General features: G+C 46.5%; 3 protein-coding genes across 5 annotated transcripts; 1 reads left to right on the plus strand and 2 right to left on the minus strand.

Moving 5' to 3' along the window:
• The first annotated feature begins 3,986 nt into the window (after window positions 1-3,986).
• LOC114147198 (insulin-like growth factor-binding protein 3) lies at window positions 3,987-14,488 on the plus strand. 2 transcript variants are annotated; one of them, XM_028021792.1, is made up of 4 exons: window positions 3,987-4,670; window positions 6,651-6,886; window positions 7,627-7,746; window positions 13,496-14,488. In XM_028021792.1, exons 1-4 carry the CDS (start codon window positions 4,406-4,408, stop codon window positions 13,616-13,618), a joined length of 744 nt encoding a protein of 247 aa, XP_027877593.1. In that variant the 5' UTR covers window positions 3,987-4,405; the 3' UTR covers window positions 13,619-14,488. The 2 variants fall into 2 exon arrangements, with proteins under 2 accessions (XP_027877593.1, XP_027877592.1); XM_028021791.1 differs by having other exon boundaries at window positions 3,992-4,784.
• A 175-nt stretch (window positions 14,489-14,663) lies between these two features.
• On the minus strand, window positions 14,664-16,349 carry LOC114145985 (insulin-like growth factor-binding protein 1). Its single transcript, XM_028019703.1, has 4 exons — window positions 15,942-16,349; window positions 15,680-15,822; window positions 15,424-15,552; window positions 14,664-15,328 (listed from the first exon to the last, which is right to left on the minus strand). The coding sequence occupies exons 1-4, from the start codon at window positions 16,285-16,287 to the stop codon at window positions 15,203-15,205; spliced, it is 744 nt and encodes a 247-aa protein (XP_027875504.1). The 5' UTR covers window positions 16,288-16,349; the 3' UTR covers window positions 14,664-15,202.
• A 1,318-nt stretch (window positions 16,350-17,667) lies between these two features.
• On the minus strand, window positions 17,668-19,036 carry LOC114146067 (histone H3.v1-like). Of its 2 annotated transcripts, none has more exons than XM_028019827.1 (3): window positions 18,495-19,036; window positions 18,327-18,407; window positions 17,668-18,241 (listed from the first exon to the last, which is right to left on the minus strand). In XM_028019827.1, exons 1-3 carry the CDS (start codon window positions 18,888-18,890, stop codon window positions 18,164-18,166), a joined length of 555 nt encoding a protein of 184 aa, XP_027875628.1. In that variant the 5' UTR covers window positions 18,891-19,036; the 3' UTR covers window positions 17,668-18,163. The 2 variants fall into 2 exon arrangements, with proteins under 2 accessions (XP_027875628.1, XP_027875627.1); XM_028019826.1 differs by having other exon boundaries at window positions 17,668-18,244; window positions 18,495-19,035.
• Window positions 19,037-20,301: the final 1,265 nt, after the last annotated feature.

Here is a 20,301-nt window from a genome sequence, read left to right on the forward strand (position 1 = left end):
GTCTAGCCTTGTTGTCGTCAATGTTAGCTTCTGTGTCGTCAGTGTTTCCATGTGCCTGCTGCTCGTTGTTTGGATTAAGTTTTCTCATTAAATCTTCATATTCATCATACCTGGGTCCGCTGCATCTGCCTCACCACCCTTCACCACACCGCTTCCTGACAGTAGGACCCGACCAGACCGAACGGTGAGGCACGCTATTTTTACTTTTCATCATGGACCCAGTGGAGTTAAAGGAGCTGACGGAAACGATCAGCGAGTATGAGGAGGCTATGGCCAAGCCGTACGCTGCCGGCCGACGCCTCGGTTTCGCCATCCGCTTGGGACTGTTGCTGGACTACTGGGTTCCTCGTTTTCCGCACCCGGGGTTGGTGGAGTTGCAGAGGGAGGCAGAGTGGGAGCGTAAGGCGGCCCTAGCCGTCATGGCTGGCGAACCTCTGCCTCCCAAGCCGCACAGTTTCTCCGCCAGCCCAGATCCCGCTCCAGTTCCGGGACCAGCAACTCCAGCCAGCGTTCCAGCCGGCGCCCCCGAGGCCGTTTCAGCCGGCGCACTCCAGGCCGAATCAGCCGGCGTTCCGGTCGGCGCACCCCCGGCCAAGTCAGCCGGCGTTCCAGCCGGCGTTCCTGCCGGCGCACCGGAGGCCGTTCCAGCCGGCGTTCCTGCCGGCGCACCGGAGGCCGTTCCAGCCGGCGTTCCTGCCGGCGCACCGGAGGCCGTTCCAGCCGGCGTTCCTGCCGGCGCACCGGAGGCCGTTCCAGGCAGGACCGGCGCACCGGAGGCCGTTCCAGCCGGCGCACCAGCCGGCGCACCGGAGGCCGTTCCAGCCGGCGCACCGGAGGCCGTTCCAGCCGGCGCACCGGAGGCCGAATCAGCCGGCGCACCAGCCGGCGCACCCGAGGCCGAATCAGCCGGCGTTCCTGCCGGCGCACCCGAGGCCGAATCAGCCGGCGTTCCTGCCGGCGCACCCGAGACCCAGACCCCCTGCGTTCCACCCGAGACCCCCTGCGTTCCACCCGAGACCCCCTGCGTTCCACCCGAGACCCCCTGCGTTCCACCCGAGACCCCCTGCGTTCCGACCGAGACCCCCTGCGTTCCGACCGAGACTCCCAGCGTTCCTACCGAGACTCCCTGCGTTCCGACTCAGACTCCCAGCGTTCCACCCGAGACCCTGACCTCCAGCGTTCCACCCGAGACCCTGACCTCCAGCGTTCCACCCGAGACCCTGACCTCCAGCGTTCCACCCGAGACTCTGACCTCCAGCGTTCCACCCGAGACTCTGACCTCCAGCGTTCCACCCGAGACTCTGACCTCCAGCGTTCCACCCGAGACCCTGACCCTCTGCGTTCCCTCCGAGACCCTGACCCTCTGCGTTCCCTCCGAGACCCTGACCCTCTGCGTTCCCTCCGAGACCCTGACCCCCGAGACCTTGACTCCCGAGACCCCGAGGACCAAGACCCCCTGCGTTCCTCACAAGACTCCCAGTGTTCCGACTCAGACCCCCGGCGTTCCCACCGAGACCCCCTGTGCTCCACCAGAGACCCTGCCTCGGGGGGCTCATCATCGCCACCTCCCGGGCCGCGGACAGCCGCTGGACCGCCTCCTGGGGTCCCGCCTCTGTGGTTCCCGCCTTCAGCGCCGCGGACGGCCGCCGGACCGCCTCCGTGGTTTCCGCCTCCAGCGCCGCGGACGGCCGCCGGACCGCCTCCGTGGTTCCCGCCTCCAGCGCCGCGGACGGCCGCCGGACCGCCTCCGTGGTTCCCGCCTCCAGCGCCGCGGACGACCGCCGGACCGCCTCCGTGGTTCCCGCCTCCAGCGCCGCGGACGGCCGCCGGACCGCCTCCGTGGTTCCCGCCTCCAGCGCCGCGGACGGCCGCCGGACCGCCTCCGTGGTTCCCGCCTCCAGCGCCGCGGACGACCGCCGGACCGCCTCCGTAGTTCCCGCTGCCACGGACGACCGCCGGACCGCCTCTGTGGTTCCCGCCTCCAGCGCCGCGGACGGCCGCCGGACCGCCTCTGTGGTTCCCGCCTCCAGCGCCGCGGACGGCCGCCGGACCGCCTCCGTGGTTCCCGCCTCCAGCGCTGCGGACGGCCGCCGGACCGCCTCCGTGGTTCCCGCCTCCAGCGCTGCGGACGGCCGCCGGACCGCCTCCGTGGTTCCCGCCTCCAGCGCTGCGGACGGCCGCCAGACCACCTCCGTGGTTCCCGCCGCCGCGGACGACCGCCGGACCACCTCCGTGGTTCCCGCCTCCTTTGCCTCCGCCCACCCTGTGGGTAGTTTTTTGTTGTTTTTGGACTCTTGGCCCTTCTTGTTTTTCCGCCCACGATGGTGGGTTGTTTTTTTTTTTTTTTTTTTTTGTTGGTTTGGACTCTGGCCCGCCGTCCGGCACCCCTCCGCCCACCCTTGCTGGGTTTTTTGGTTGTTTTTTTTTTCTTGGGCGTCTGGTAGCCGCCCTTGAGGGGGGGGTACTGTCATGATCTGTGTTTTTCCTTGTTTATTTAGAGTTTTCTGTGTCGTTAAGTCTCTTCGTTGTCCTGTCCTCCCCTTGATTGTTCCCAGGTGTGTCTCGTCTCTGTGATTACCCTCCCGTGTATTTAACTCCACCTGTGTTCCTTGTTCGTCGTCGGGTCCTCGTCAATGTCTAGCCTTGTTGTCGTCAATGTTAGCTTCTGTGTCGTCAGTGTTTCCATGTGCCTGCTGCTCGTTGTTTGGATTAAGTTTTCTCATTAAATCTTCATATTCATCATACCTGGGTCCGCTGCATCTGCCTCACCACCCTTCACCACACCGCTTCCTGACAATCATAGCTATGAAACTCAGCTATGCAAAATATGCCGAGCAGGAATTTTATATTTCAACTGTGTACAAAATGCAATCCATTCTTTTAAAGTGCAGTTTAATGTTTTTATTGATTATGTTTAACTATTTATTTTGGTTTGTATACTCTCTTAGTCATTAGTCATATTGGTGTAATTCATCCAGAATTTGTTTTAGCACTGTCTTGATAAACAATTATATACATTAACAGAAAAATTAAGTCAACCTACAGTAGCACATGTTGAGCCAAATCTTGAAAACATTTGAGTTTTAATTGCCTAATTACAGATAAAATAACTTGCTTGTATTTTACTTACATAAATAATAGCCAGTTAAGTTTTTATTTTCATTAGCTTGATGGTGTGTATAGATCTCACGTATTTATTATTTTTTTAACAGTTTGGATTTAATAGCCAGGATCTGTGGGTAAAGATTGATCAAGGAACTGAAACAAGTCTGACGGTTCAGACCTGAAGACAGTTGCAAAGTCAGTCTTCTGTCACTTGAAAAACATTTTCAGGATTAAAGGACTAATGTCCTAGCAAGATCTGAAGAAACGCATACATGCGTTGCATCGGTTGCTGCAATAGTGACTTCTCAAATCTGCCTAAAAAAAAACTGTCAGACAATTGCAGGTGATTCAAAATGCTGCTGCTCATGTTCTGAAAAACCAGGATGATAGATCACCCCAGATCTAAAATCCCTACACTGGGTCCCTGTAGCTCAGGGAAAGGGAAAGAGAAATTGGTAAGAAAGAGTGGGGAGAGAGAAAGCAAATGGACAAATAACAGCAATCAAATCAAACAGCTGCCAGCAGGCCAGTCATCTAAATTTACTGGAAAATCTTCAGTGACACTTGAAGAGGGCTGTGTACAACAGACAATTTATGATGTGTTCAGAAGACTGAATGCTGAATCAAAATTTGGTTCAACAAGCTATTTATTTATGGAATGCTACTATGTACTTACATATATTATAGATATATATATATATATATATATATATATATATATGTATATAAATGTGTTAATGAAAATTATTTTGTCAAGTTTAAAATGTTACATAATTCCTTGCAAATGGCACTTTTGCGCCCCCATAGTCAAGAATGGTTAAAGCATGGACCCAGCGTGGACACTTCTGAGGTGTGTTGCATATTTTATTTTGCATTTGTTGTACTTAATTACTAAAAAAAAAAAAAAAACATTACCGTAATATTGATTAGCGATTTATGACGAGGCATTCTACTTAATAAGAGAGAGAGAGGTGAACAAAACTGCTTATACGCTGTGGCAGAGGAATACTAGAAAGACAAGTTGTAGATGAAATTCTTTATTTCGATGTCTAAAACCTAAGCAAACAGCTCTTACACTGTCCAGAATAAGCGAAGTCGAAGTTATTCAGCAGTGCGCCACAAGCCTTTCGGGGGTGTGACTACAGTCATTGGGGTCTATATATTGAGATGTTTTGTCCTCTAGCTAGATGTGAATGAGGGAAGCTGACCAGTGGAAACTCGCCGCAGCGGGACTGTGTGCCACCTCTCTGCAACTCACTTTCTCTCTCTCTCTCTCTCTCTCTCTCTCTGTCGCATCACCATGGATTCCTATTTTCTAGCACTTCGCATGATTTTTCTTGTGGCATCGCTCACCCGCAGGTCAGGTGCGAGCGGGCCGGTCATTAGGTGTGAGCCGTGCGACATCAGAGCGCGCCTTTTGTGCAAGCCTTTACCCAAGGAATGCGCCGAGAGAGTCCGCGAACCTGGCTGCGGCTGCTGCATGACTTGCGCCCTTAGCTTCGGCCAGCCGTGTGGAGTGTACACCGGGAGATGCAGCTCCGGACTGACCTGCCAGCATCAGCCAGGTGAAACGAAGCCTCTGCAGGCTCTGCTTGAGGGTCGAGGTGTTTGCGTAAACGCGACGAACAGACGGCCGTCGGTCAGACCCACACCCACATATCCGGTCAATGAAGTGCCAGGTGATAATTCTGCTTCAGTTACTTTAAGTCTGCATTGATTTCCCTTGCACTCTGGGAAGGGAAAATCATACTTTTGCCAACTTTTGTGTAGAGCTGGGAGAGGGATGAGATGGGAGGTCCTGGTGGGGGTCAGAATTAAAAATGATGAAAATTTATGCCACAGAACTCACAGAATAAAGCAACATAGAACCACAAAATTTGTCTAGTTTGAAGATTGGATAAAAAATTTTATAAAATCTTTATGCTCAGATTAACAATATGTTTATAAACTAAATGATCATCAGTAGTTAGTTTGGTTGTTTGAATTAGTTAAAGTTGTTTGGCTTTGCATAATAGACTAAATGTGCTTGGGTTATTGCTAACTTCTATTTTACTGACATGTTATCTAGAAGAGAGACAAACACCACAAAAAAACAATGTGCCTGGTTAGTGTTTATTTTCCAAGAGGAGTTCCTCAAGGTTCTTTTCTAGGAACACGTCTTGTTTTTTGTTATTTGTTCTTTCTTTGGGTCAGATAATTTAGCAGCTACGTTTTTGTCACCTTTGTGTGGGCAACAGTAAGCCATACTGCTTATTTAAACCATCTGAGTTGCCCAATTTGACTTCCTTAAATAACTCAAGTATTAAGCAGCAATTGAGCAACAATTTTCTACAGCTAAACTAAGAAAAGAGATGAAACATTAACCGTTGCACTGGACAGTGCCAACTATGCCATTAAACATTAACTGTATGAATAATTATTCTAACAGAAGCCAGATGTCAGTAATTTAGGTGGCATTTTTGATGCCACTTTGTTGCAAAAACTATTTAAAATGCATTTTAAAAAATATATTTTCCATCAACTGTGTCTTAAGTGCATCTGAAAACTGATGTTTGTTTCAAGTGAACTTTAACACTTTGCCTTTTCACAAACTTTTTTTAATTGTTCACTTGTCTAAATAGGAGATAATTTTACCGTTTTGGTCTTCGACAGTGTGCTTATAATGCCGACTTGATTCAACCATTAACTTCCTCTTGCGTTTAGAATTGGTCTAATCAGAGCTTTTTAATGGTCATTGACATTTGTATTGTGTTTTATGTATTGGACATCACTGAGTATTTGCCAGCTTTAATTTTCTGTGAAGCACCACATAAGATTACCTGTGAAAAACAGTCATATTAACAAACTTTTAATCACTTTACATACCTAAATGTATTAAACTGTTTTCTATTTTATGTCTAAATCTTGAAGAATGACTTTGCTCCTTAGGTGAGGTAGAATCAAATATTTTTAAATAATACAGTCTGATCAGTATAAAACAAGTGCCAAAAAAGTAGAGGCTGTATAATCTGCGATTGTTAAGAACAATCATTATATATAACAGAATGGAGTGAGTGTTTTGTGTTTTATAAGTGTTATTTTTAAGTGAGTCTTATTCAGGCAGAGTGAAAAACTGAAAAAAAGCTCCGTCCAGAGGAAACTAAGAGTTGGCAGCTCTGTAATGTTTATTGTGCAAAGTGGTTTGCACAGGTTTCTGTTTCCTGTAGCAGAAACCTTTGGCAAGGTTTGATTTGACATTAGAAATGACAATAAATTAAAATAAATCACAATTATGATATAATTGTAGCAATATCTGCATTTGTGCTAAGTGGGGAAATATGGCTCTTCACCTCAGATTTTACTTGTCCAATTTATCAAATTCCCTATAATAATTTTCAAGTCCCAAAGAAGATTTTCAAATTGCAGTTTTAATTAGGTCTTTTTCTCTTTTGGACATGAATTATCTAAACTAGTGCATAAAAAACTTAAGTAAAGGTTAACCCCATATCATGAATCTCTTTGTGTTCTGTCTTGCAAATAACCACTCTGTTCTAAAACAATGGCAGACAACACAGAGGCTAAGGATAAGGAGGAGAAGCCATCCTGTCCAGATCTTGAAACTTCATGTAACCCTGCACCTCCCAGGCCTTCGCTTCACCCCATCCTGTCCTCCGCAAAGTCAAATGCCATCAGATGGGATCAACAGAAGGCAACCCGGATCTGTAAGGTGGAGGATCTCTCAGGACCAGTCATCACAGACCAACTAAACATCTCTCTAGAAACCAAACAGGAGCCTGAGTATGTGAGTACCGCAAACATTTTTCTGACTTCTGAACACAGTGGAGGAATGTTTTTCTCCCCTCCTCTGTGTTTTGGTGTTTTCTCTCCCCGCTGCGGGTGATGAAATGTTTTGGATAGCAGTGCCGACGGTTGGCAGGGATCTGGTACAGCGGAGTGACATGGCAACAAGCATGTACCACGGCCCTGCGGCTGACCTGGGTCAGGCGGTTGTTTGGCCACAAGGCGTCCGCGTGCCGGGCGCTACGAGAGCCAGCAAATGATGGATTGGCTGATGTGAGGGCCTGTTGGGAAGCCCTGCTACTATTTTGATCTTGCTTTGGCCAGAGAAGTGAGCACACTCTTGTAATGGGCTTTGACTGGCTTCTCTGATTAGTGACTGAAGTACTTGGACTTGAGAACAAGTCTTTTGGCTCAATCTTTGAAATGTTTGAATTCAATTTATACCCTGTCCTTTGTATTACATGCAAGAGTTCTAAGCAGCTTTGCAAACTGTTAAGCTTCTTCAAGTCAGATGAATTAAATTCTTATCCTTTGCCTCTTTCATTGTGCCGCCACCTTTGTGGTACTATAGCTGAACCCAGTGTATAGCAAAGTCACTCAGGTTTAGTTTATTCACAAAGCCATTCAGGGTAAAATTGCACAAAATAAATTGTTCAAATTGCATGGATATTTTGTAACCTGGGACTGTTATATTTTTTGAGTGCAACAGAGTAAACTTATTTTTTCCCCCCATTATTTTAGGGTCCCTGTCGAAGAGAAATAGAGTGCATACTCAGCACCCTGAAAATTATGAACATCCTCAACCCCAGAGGCTTCCGCATCCCAAACTGTGACAAGAAGGGCTTTTATAAGAAAAAGCAGGTACAAATAGAAAAGAATTTGCATTTTTATTCAGTGAGCATGTTTCATTCCTGACTAATCTGCTTGCTTAACATCTGTCCAGCTTTAAAAGACTACTCGGTGAAAATTTGCATTTGTTTTTTTTTTTTTTTTCTACAAGCTGAGTTAATAGAGATTAAATGCTCCACTCTAGTGACTCAAACTTTAGGTTTGCTGCCTCCCAATTACAGCCTCCGTTCTGTCCTCTTGTTTTACATCAGTAGTTATTAGAGCTTCGTCACTGCACCGCACCAGTGAGGCAGACCATAGCCACTGGCTCTGGAAACATGAACCACAGGGGCCAAAACCCCAGCAGAGCTGATGGCTGGGACGACGGCTGTCTTACCTCCCCTCCCAGGGAGACAGACGTCAAGGTGGCCACTGGCACCCCATGTACTCGCCCCATAATTGCTGGACTTTTGAGAGGCAGACACAGAAATAGAAGTGCAGTCGTCCCCACCTCACATGGTTCACCCATGATCAGGCTGTAATAAATGAGCAGTACTGACGCATTCACGTGGAGACTTTTGGGGCTCCAATGCCGCTGCATCAACAAAACAGACTATCTCTTTGCACATCAACTCCATCAACCCCATTTTCTTCCGCCAAACCTGCAGTCATCTCATATGCAGGTCTATTAAAGCAGGCTAATGCATCACAGATTACAACTGAAAGACCATTCAGTTTGAATAGTTTAACTCAGACACTTGCAATTTTTTAAAATAATCTGAGATCTTGTTACTGCTTCCAATTGGCTGGTATGAGACTCTGAAGATGTGGTAATCTTAAGTAAAAATACAACAAATTCATTGTATTTTTTTAAATTTATTTAATCTATACAAATATTTAATTCCATGTTTTAAAACAACTATTATTTATGCTGATGCTAAAGTGATATGAGATGTTGATAAAGTGATCTGACATGTTAATAATTAGTAGCAGTGATCAGGATATTTGTTTTGATTTCGATCTGAATTACTCGACAGTAGACACAGGCTGATACATAATCCGAGTCTGATATCACTGAAATACGCTGTAGTCGCTCCTGTTCTTCCTGACACCAGGGGTACAATTATATGTTTCTTCAAAATGGGTCAACTTGGCTGAGAAAACCACTTTAATGTTCTAAAACATTCACAGCTTTATCAGTTATTTGTGAGGGAATATCTCACTTAAAGGGGATCTCTTATGCAAGAATCACTTTTTGAACGATCTTATACTTCCATTTGGGTCTCAACTGCTTCTTGAAACAGCCCAGGCACTGGACAATCCCCTCATTATTTTCTGGCAATAAGTAAATGTTTTTTTGTGGTCTGGAAGATGAGCCATTTCAAAAACCTCCTGATTAGGCTGCTCCTGACTCACGGTCAGGAGCAGTCTTCAATCATCTTGCTTTTTAGTCCTGAAAAGTTACCTTTAGCTCTAGGCTAACATTGGCCTTTTATTAACATTACTGAAATTAACTAATAACATTTGGTCTCAGTTTTGACATTTGAGTTGTTGACACTTTGACTGTGGTTTCAGTTAAACATACCCTGGTTCAGAAACTTAATGTTTTCTTGTTAAAGTAATGGCCAGTGTCTAAGCTCTCTGTGTTCATCTGCAGTGCATCAGTCCATGCACTGCAAATGACCCAGAAAGACATGGAGCCACTGCAGTCCATCTCTCACTGTAAAGGTCACTGCAAAAGGTGGAAAAAGCTTTTATTAAATGAATGTGCATGAACTTTAGTGCAGTTTTCAAGGCATGTGCAAGCCAACCGGTTGTTTGTTGACTATAATTATTGGAAAAAAAGCTGTCTGTGGACAGCAACGGGTTGGCAGCAACGGGTTTTAACAGAATGTGCCACATTCTGTTAAAAAAAAAAATCCAAGCAAATCTTTAGTCACTTTTCCTGGCATCTCATTAAAATTACTATAAACAATAGGAATGTTATGATGGAAAAAAATGATTGACCTCCCAATGTCTAATTGGGACATTGGGAAACTGTAAGTGTGTTTTTTTTTTTTTTTTTAATCTGCCAAAAAACATTTTATTCTAGAAACAAGTTTTTCACCTGTACATTATACAAGTTTTGACCCCGTTTATATAATCAGAAATTCATTATACGAGTTCATTTCTTTTCAGAAATATTGAGCTAAAAGAGGATAGTTTGCCTTCTGATCAGCCTTAACTGTCATGATCTGTGTTTTTCCTTGTTTATTTAGAGTTTTCTGTGTCGTTAAGTCTCTTCGTTGTCCTGTCCTCCCCTTGATTGTTCCCAGGTGTGTCTCGTCTCTGTGATTACCCTCCCGTGTATTTAACTCCACCTGTGTTCCTTGTTCGTCGTCGGGTCCTCGTCTATGTCTAGTCAGTTCGTCGTCAGTGTTTCCTTGTGCCTGCTGTTCGTTGTTTTGACTGGCTTTCCGTAATTAAAACATCATATTCATCATACCTGGGTCCGCTGCATCTGCCTCACCACCTCACACCACACCGCTTCATGACAGAAGGACCCGACCAGACCGAACGGTGAGGCTCGCTATTATGGACCCAGCTGGAGTGAGGTTCCCTCCGAAAAAGCAGAGCGGACCGAGGCGGAGATCCAGCAGGGAGGACAGGGAGCTAGCTGAAGCTCTCGCCGACCTGCAGCGGGAGCTTTTCCGGGGAACAAGGCTGGTGTTAGCACCCCCCGGGTACGGCCCCCGTCGATTCCTTCGTCCGGGAAGCCAGCGACCTGAGCCGCCGGTGGAACCGGCCCCTCGTCGCTTTCCGGAAACACCTCCTCCGCCGTCTACCCGGAGACAGCGACGTGAGCCGCCGGTGGACCCGGCCCCTCGTTGCTTTCCGGGAACACCTCCTCCGCCGTCTACCCGGAGACAGCGACGTGAGCCGCCGGTGGACCCGGCCCCTCGTCGCTTTCCGGAAGCACCTCCTCCGCTGCGAGCTCGGAGACAGCGATGGGAGCCGCCGAGGGACCCGGCCCCTCGTCGCCTTCCGGAGCTGTCGCCCCCGCAGCCGGTTCCAAGGCTTCGCTGCGGCTCGCCCCCGCAGCCGTTTCCAAGGCTTCGCTGCGGCTCGCCCCCGGAGCCCGTTCCGAGGCTTCGCTGCGGCTCGCAGCCGCTTCCGAGGCTTCGCTGCGGCTCGCCCCCGCAGCCGTTTCCAAGGCTTCGCTGCGGCTCGCCCCCGGAGCCCGTTCCGAGGCTTCGCTGCGGCTCGCAGCCGCTTCCGAGGCTTCGCTGCGGCTCGCCCCCGCAGCCGCTTCCGAGGCTTCGCTGCGGTTCGCCCCCGCAGCCGGGACCGAGGCTCCGCTCCGGCTCACCTCCAGCCGGCGCACCCGAGGCCGAATCAGCCGGCGTTCCAGCCGGCGCACCCGAGGCCGAATCAGCCGGCGTTCCAGCCGGCGCACCCGAGGCCGAATCAGCCGGCGTTCCCGCCGAGACCCCGACTCCCGAGACTCTCTACGTTCCCTCCGAGACCCCGACTCCCGAGACCCCCTGTGTTCCGACCGAGACCCCCTGTGTTCCAACCGAGACCCTCTACGTTCCTTCCGGGACCCCGACTCCCGAGACCCTCTGCGTTCCTCCTGAGACCCTGACCCTCTGTGTTCCTCCTGAGACCCCGACTCCCTGTGTTCCTCCAGAGACTCCCTGCGTTCCTCCCGAGACCCCGACTCCCGAGACCCCCAGTGTTCCGACCGAGACTCCCTGCGTTCCTACCGAGACTCCCTGCGTTCCGACTCAGACTCCCAGCGTTCCACCCGAGACCCTGACCTCCAGCGTTCCACCCGAGACCCTGACCTCCAGCGTTCCACCCGAGACCCTGACCTCCAGCGTTCCACCCGAGACCCTGACCTCCAGCGTTCCTCCAGAGACCCTGACCTCCTGCGTTCCTCCAGAGACCCTGACCCTCTGCGTTCCCTCCGAGACCCTGACCCTCTGCGTTCCCTCCGAGACCCTGACCCTCTGCGTTCCCTCCGAGACCCTGACCCCCGAGACCTTGACTCCCGAGACCCCGAGGACCAAGACCCCCTGCGTTCCTCACAAGACTCCCAGTGTTCCGACTCAGACCCCCGGCGTTCCCACCGAGACCCCCTGTGCTCCACCAGAGACCCTGCCTCGGGGGGCTCATCATCGCCACCTCCCGGGCCGCGGACAGCCGCTGGACCGCCTCCTGGGGTCCCGCCTCTGTGGTTCCCGCCTTCAGCGCCGCGGACGGCCGCCGGACCGCCTCCGTGGTTCCCGCCTCCAGCCCCGCGGACGGCCGCCGGACCGCCTCCGTGGTTTCCGCCTCCAGCGCCGCGGACGGCCGCCGGACCGCCTCCGTGGTTCCCGCCTCCAGCGCCGCGGACGGCCGCCGGACCGCCTCCGTGGTTCCCGCCTCCAGCGCCGCGGACGGCCGCCGGACCGCCTCCGTGGTTCCCGCCTCCAGCCCCGCGGACGGCCGCCGGACCGCCTCCGTGGTTCCCGCCTCCAGCGCCGCGGACGGCCGCCGGACCGCCTCCGTGGTTCCCGCCTCCAGCGCCGCGGACGGCCGCCGGACCGCCTCCGTGGTTCCCGCCTCCAGCGCCGCGGACGGCCGCCGGACCGCCTCCGTGGTTCCCGCCTCCAGCGCTGCGGACGGCCGCCGGACCGCCTCCGTGGTTCCCGCCGCCGCGGACGACCGCCGGACCACCTCCGTGGTTCCCGCCTCCTTTGCCTCCGCCCACCCTGTGGGTAGTTTTTTGTTGTTTTTGGACTCTTGGCCCTTCTTGTTTTTCCGCCCACGATGGTGGGTTGTTTTTTTTTTTTTTGTTGGTTTGGACTCTGGCCCGCCGTCCGGCACCCCTCCACCCACCCTTGCTGGGTTTTTTGGTTGTTTTTTTTTTTTTTCTTGGGCGTCTGGTAGCCGCCCTTGAGGGGGGGGTACTGTCATGATCTGTGTTTTTCCTTGTTTATTTAGAGTTTTCTGTGTCGTTAAGTCTCTTCGTTGTCCTGTCCTCCCCTTGATTGTTCCCAGGTGTGTCTCGTCTCTGTGATTACCCTCCCGTGTATTTAACTCCACCTGTGTTCCTTGTTCGTCGTCGGGTCCTCGTCTATGTCTAGTCAGTTCGTCGTCAGTGTTTCCTTGTGCCTGCTGTTCGTTGTTTTGACTGGCTTTCCGTAATTAAAACATCATATTCATCATACCTGGGTCCGCTGCATCTGCCTCACCACCTCACACCACACCGCTTCATGACATTAACAGTCTTAGGAGCTGTGGCACAGTTGCTTTAGCCCTTGAAATGAATGGCTGCATGTTTTACTGGAGTGGAGGTTGACCTTTAGTAAAATTGGCAGTAAAATAACAGCCCTTGGGTAGCTCCACAGACTCTGTAAGTCATTTGTAGTACCCATAATTTGGAGCTGCGGGGTATAATCAGCAACAGATGATTCGTTCTGGTCACCAGCATCTGAAAATAGATTTTGGTTCACAGTTGTTCACAAACGGGACTAAGTAAATATTTTACCATGGTTTTATTTACCTTAAAGGTCTCCATACGTGTCTGTAACAGGAGATAGACCGTAAAAAAAGCAGCTGAAAAAACCACAGCATGTTGGATGACCAAGGTTGCATGGACTCAGCACAGTCTCAGCATTAATGCCTCTTAACTATGCTGTTTTTCTTTATTGAGAAGACTGCCTTTAAGTAATCCACGTTCTTTTTTGCATTTAGTTTTTCCAAGGCATCCTGCAACTCTTTTGTCTCCCTTCAACTTGTCTCTGTATACTTTCAGTGCCGTCCATCCAAAGGCAGAAAGCGAGGCTTCTGTTGGAGTGTGGACAAATATGGGCAGCCTCTGCCAGGTCTTGATGGGAAGGAGCGAGAAGTCCAGCGCTACAACTCCGAGAGCCAATAGGAGGAAAGCAGGCTGGGGAGGGAGGGAGTTTTCGAGTGAACAAAAAGAACTGTAAACAAATAGAAGCACTAAGGATATTGGAGGACAGGTCAGGAGATGGCTTGGCTGATATATGGATAGTTGCTGTTTCTATCTGTTGTCTGTCGGACCCTTTTTCACCGAGACAGAACAAAGGGAGCGGTGAAAGTGTATCAGGAGGAAAGACCTGGAATTTATGCTACAAACAGACGATAAGCTCTTTTATTTTTTACTCCCACCTGGACAACTCCTGGAAAAATTACACGCTTCAGAATTCATTTTGAATGCCTTAAACTGATTAGGAAGCACACACACACCCCTGCACACACGCAAACATGTCACAGATGGCGATTGGGTTAGCGCTTCATTTTACGCACAATTATATGGCATCGCATATGTGTACATACATTTTGTTGTATAATCATTATTTGTGTGCTTGTAATTTGTAGCAGACATTTTGTATCTGGACGAGATGACCATGAAATGTATATACGTATGAATTTGTTCAGTCTAATTATGCAGTGCCTTACTATGAATGCCTGTTAGGAGTTCCATTGTTTCTAGTGGAGTATGATGGAACTGTGCAGCTCAGATACTACAATGCATTCAAAGGCATTTTATGCTGGATCTTAAGCCACAGAAAGAATTTTTTTTTTTTATCTCAACTGTGGCTATTTTTATGATTGATGAGCTGAATAAGCTGAACAGTTGGGCTGAAGACCTCTGCCGTTATCTTTGATTTTTCATAAAGCCAGAGATTTTGTTCTGTGCTCTCTTTTAGCTGAAGTATGTTTGCATGTACAGTCCAGCAACTGAAGTCTATTTTTACTTAATAAAGGCAGCAAAAACTAAGTCAAGTTCTTGTTTTTTTTTCTGATCATAAAATGAAACATTCAAAACTATTTAAACTTGATGAAATGTTTTATTATATACATTTAGAAGTATTATGTACAATGCTTCATTAAGAAAAACATCAGGATAGCAGTACTTCATCAATAACACTTAACCAGTGTACTGCGTATGTTTTTTTTTTTTACATCAAACTCATATACAGAAATGAATAAATACAACAGATGCAACCACTAATCATAGTCAAAGAACCTGCAAATGCAAGGAGAGGTAGACAAAATGAGCAGTGCATGCAAAAACGTACAGCATCTTGGATAGTCTTCTATATTTGTGCTCAGCCAGAATATGCCACTTTAAGAATCCCTTTTGAATAAGTGAACATTTATTCAAGAAATGGTCAACAGCTTAAATGAATGGCCTATTGTGTATTTGCAAGTTATAATTAATCAAACTTACTTTGGTGGAGCTGCAGACCTATTGTTTTGAATAATGGAGTTATTCACTTGGCCAAAAACTTGCAAACATGCTTTTAAAAATACACTGATAATAACTGAGATACAAAGAATAAATAATGTTATACATAATGTTCATAAAATAGATGGCATTTTCACCTGACATAATTTTACATTTTTTGTTCATTAGGCTAGTTTTACATATTTACTTAAAGGTAAGGTAATTCAACACAGTTTCATATGTTTATGTCAGAAAATTAATATCTTAGAGAGCAACTTCTTGTTGGCAGTGGGCATCGGCGAGAAGGTCGCTGGTTCCAGGCAGCTTCTTCCCATTCCAAGAAGAAACACACCAGCAGCGAACAGGTGGTCCAACCAGAGATGACTCGCACTGAAACAGAAACCAAGCACCGGTCTCATTGGCCCAGTAAGCTAAAATAAATACATTTTGGGTGCTGGCAACAAAACTTGAAAACACAAACTTACCTGCTTGGGTTTGTAGTAGCCATGCTTGTCACAATTCGGGAGATAAAAGGTTATGAACTTATCTCCTAATTGCTGCTGAGAGCTGGCAATCATATCCAGTGCTGCGTGCAGTTCAACATGACAGGGACCCTTAAAGAAAAGAAACAAACAAAAAAAGAACATTGAGACTCCTTATCATTTTTAAAATTATCTCTAGACTTAGGTCGTCCCTTGCGTTAATCATTTCTCCCTCAGTGAAACTGATGCGTTGTCTCACCTGCTGTACCAGTTTATTGCGGATGGCGTTAACTCTGGCTTTCAAGCTCTCATGCATCTCAGCTGTGTCTTGGTGGTCAGAGGGGAGGTTAAGTCCTAACAGGTAGTGCGCAGAGCCATGTTCTTGGACTTCATCCCCTGCTTCTAGAGGGATTTTGTAAAATGTATTCCGTCAGAAATTGTTTTTCTTTTAAAGCTATGAAAAAAAAGACTACATTTCTTAGCAAACACTACAAAAACAAAAAAAAAAACCTGAAGCTTACCTTGTCCCTCGTCATCAGTGCACACTCCCTGTCCTCTGGTCAGGGCATGGAGTGGTCTGGTCTCACCCGGCCTTGGAGTGCAGCGGAGCCCCTCACCGCAGTGGGCTGTGTGAACACCACAGGAAGCACCTTTCTCCAGAGCGCATGCCATGCAGCAACCACAGCCAGGCTCCCTCAGCACTTGCTTGCAGTCAGCAGAGACTGCAGGACAGTTGCTCAGCTTCTGCTGCGTACAAGGAGCGCAGCGGATGGGCTCAGGACCCACCACTGGGGATGAACTCCCCAAAGCCATGACGGCCAGAACCACTGCCACAACAAATGTCAGCTTCTCAGAAAATTCAAGCATTGCTTTTAGTTGCGGGTCTTAAAAGTACACCAAACAGCTCTAGCTTTTCTTCTTATGAGATTTCTGCGAAGCACTCGTATTTGTATAGAGATGTGGCCTTTTGAGAAGTTAATCATTGACCACATATATGAAACATTTTTGACACAGATAGCACAAACAGTGGGTGACCCTGTGTGACGTGCACAGATCCATGCTTACAAGGTCTCCAGTAAATATTGACACTGGAACATAAAGAGATTTTACTTAAAAAACAACTCTGCTCAAGCTTTACTTTTACAGGTGATGTCCTGAAAGTATTTTTTGAATGCTACTGCTCTCAGGGGTCTCAAACTCCAGTCCTCGAGGGCCACAGTCCTGCAACTTTTAGATGTGCCTCTGCTGCACCACGCCTGAAAAGAATAATTAGGTCATTAGCAAGGCTGGGAGAACTGATCTACACAAGGAGGTGGTAATTAAGCCATTTCATTCCAGTGTTTGGTACCTGTGGCACATCTAAAAACTGCAGGACTGCGGCCCTCGAGGACTGGAGTTTGAGACCCCTGAAAGGCTTAGATAAATCAGTAAATATTAAATAACCTCTACATCCAAACTTTAAAGGGTTAGTCAAAGGTTATAATGATCTGTTTGTGGGACAACATGGTTATGTCTGCCATCTTTTGAAGTAATGCTGACCGATTGTCCAGTGACATTGTTTTGGCAATGAGAAACTATTTTTCCCTTTGGGCTTGCTGGTGAAGGTTCATCCCATCACGCAAGCAGATAACTAGGATCACTCCTCTCAGGGGTTGCATAAGCATGACAATATTGATTTGTCTGCTAGAATCACAACATGTTTGTCGACAGAAAAAGGAGCATAATTGGATATTTTTTCATAGATGCATTTACCAAAAACAATCTGTGACAATTAGCAGATGTGTCCGCCTATGGTCATCTTTTGCTGTGCACCAAATCTGACCCCTAAACAATTTTTTGTGCAAGACGTTTCTCAAAACTACCCTCTAATTTGAAAGATTTAATCATTTTGTAGCCATCCATTATTCTCAATTACTTTTCTCCATTACTACATCTGTTCTCTAGTCATCATTCTATGTCTTGTACCAAATGGTTGCAACCTTTAAGTCATTTGTTTTGGCACTCAGCTCTGAGGTTTTAACAGAACAGATGTATGTATACTGATAAAATTACAAATACAAGTATTCCAATGATTTATCAGATGACTTCACAGAGCAATTAGATTTTACTCAGTGGAAATGTATTCATATGGATTTCATAGACTTGAAAGCCACACTTTTCAGATTCCTTCCCCTTCATAATTATGTGATTCTTTGTGTTATTTATCCCCACATAAAATGACCCAAAAAAGCAATACAAGGAAGTTTGTCGATATTGTTCTTAAACAGAAATGGGTATAATTAACAAAAAAGCTTTTACCTAATCTAAGTGTTTAACCTTTACAAACCTGCAATTTACCCACTATTCCCTTTTAGACTTGGTCCAATTGTGGGTTTATGAAAATGTATTCTAATATGGAATATGTTTTTATAAGTCATCACAAGGTACTCCATGTTTTCTGACCATTGCGCATTTGTCCCAAAAAGAATACAACATAAACAAGGCACAGTAAATGTAGCAATTAAATCAGTATCGGTTGATACTTACAACATTTTAATAATTAATTGGCTACACAAATAGAAACAAATTTGTGCTAAGTAAACTAAGGCATTACAATGTGTCCGATGTTGCCAAACAAAAATCAAACTTAAGAGCTTACATGTCACAAACTAAATTTACAGTCTAACGCAGGCAATCCTAACAGGGAAACTTAGCTGAAAATTGTACTCTGCATTAAGCAGTCATATTTCTCACAAGTCAAATGTTACTCAACCACCAGTTGATGAGTTGTTGCCTCATCAATGTCGACCATCAGGTTCACAAGCCACTGAGGAAAAGGCTCCTGCTTTAAATAAAATAAGATAGGAATGTCACATAAAAAAGATACTTTTAGCAGCATGAAAATCTTGAGAAATAAATTCTAATACCTGCACCTCCTTGTATCTTAAACTCTTTCTCTTCTTTGGCTGATGTGATTTTGTACATTTTTGCCTCATAGTTTTGGAGACCTTTAAAGAAGACATTGGAAAGATAACCAAATCTATATAATCAAAGATGTCAATGCTCACAAACATAAAGAGCTTGGTTAATCTCACCTTTAATCTCAGCCTCCTACTACTTAATCTCCTCTCATACCCAAGCACTGGCAGAGGTGCAGCTTCTTCGCATAGATCAGTAGAATGAGTGCTTGGATCAGACACTGAAGAGGTTTCAGTTTCTTTCGTCTGTTCGTTGAATTGAATCTGAATCAAACTCTCCAATTTCCGAGAACCAGAACGCCTCCCTGGTCTCCGAACCATCAGTGGAACGTCATCTTCTTCCCTTTCATTTTCTGCCAGTGTCTCCTCTGTCTCTACACCCACTTGAAATGGTAACTCATCTTCTTTTTCCACCTCCTTTTCTTCCTCTTCTTTTCTTCCCACAGTTTCATCTTCCTGCTCTGACTCCTCTTGAATTGGCTCCAGAACTTGCACCTTTTCTATTTTCTGCATTATGTTATGCTAAAAACACACAACAACAAGCAACCAGCTCTCTGAATGCTGCTTTGTTTTCTTTTCTACATGAGAAAGTAAAACTTACATTTTGCTTCGCAGTGTCCCTGCAGCTGGTTGATCTATATGAGGAATGAAAGTTTCTTTTTGTTAGCTAATTATTGCAATCAGGTGTGGGCACTTAACAGGATGGGATTTCTCTCCAACAAACAAAAATCCAACAGAAGCAGTTACTGAAATATTCTGCTTAACCCATCTGGCACCGGTAACTTTACAATGTTCAAAGTCACCTAAATCCCATTTTTCCACATTTTGGTGATCAATTTGAGCTTTAAAAAGTTATCTTCACCGTGTTAGCATTCCTAAATGCACTGAATAGCTGCCATGTGATGTATCTAAAGAAAACTAAAATCTTGACTAACTCAGCCTTTTAGAGGGATAATTTAACTTTTCTGCAGAGCTGTTATAAGCAGTCACTCAGTATTTTACATGCAGTAGACATCACTTGTTGTGAGTTTAGAGAAAGAGCTTACCTGATGGGCAGACTAATAGTTATTCAAATGAAGACCACGACTAAAGCAGGTTACTGCCATCTAAAAACTATATGAATCTTTCAGCTTTCACAGCAGTTCATTTAAAAACTGTCACAAGTTTTAGTTTTATACAAATAAAATTAGTTTTCATTGTTTGCTTTCGATACAATGTCACACACTCTGCTTGACATACCTTGAATCGCATATCCTCACTCTTTTTGTTGTAGTTTCAGCAAGGGTTTCCACTGTGGTTCTATTACCAGAAGCTTCTATTTTGAAGGAGAATCATTTTTTGAGTCTCCTAGCTGAGCAATGGACCTCTGCAGCTCTTCCAGAGTAACCGAGGGGGGTTCGCATCTCTAGACTGAAGCTTGTCTTGTCACAAAAAACATGTATTAGTAAATCTGTAGTTGAGGCATACACTTTCCATTTACAGTGCTTCACGAGATATGGAAATCTTGGGAAATTATTATATAACCTAATTATTATATGCCCTAAACTGCTTCAACCTCATCCACAACATATTTGTATTCATACAAAGATTAAAATTCACTGAAGTGGACTGCTTAGTAACTTGGTGACTTTCAAGGCTGCTAGAGATTTTATTTAGAAACATCGAATTAAAACTGACTAACTTCATCTGCACACAATCTTCATAGAGCCTTGCAACTGTAAAGAAGGTATAGGGAATTGATCTGTAACCATTTAACCCTAGTGTTAGCACAATTCTCAGATGGAGCGCAGAAAATATCAAAGGTGAAGCAGATCCCATCAGATCATCAATTTCTGAAACCACACAAAAAAACAATATAAAAGCGCACACAGGGTCAGTGCGACCCCGCCAGGCCACACACAGAGTAAAAAAAACCTAGATGGGT

Source organism: Xiphophorus couchianus, chromosome 6 (genome assembly GCF_001444195.1).
Source record: "Xiphophorus couchianus chromosome 6, X_couchianus-1.0, whole genome shotgun sequence".
NCBI lineage: Eukaryota > Metazoa > Chordata > Actinopteri > Cyprinodontiformes > Poeciliidae > Xiphophorus > Xiphophorus couchianus.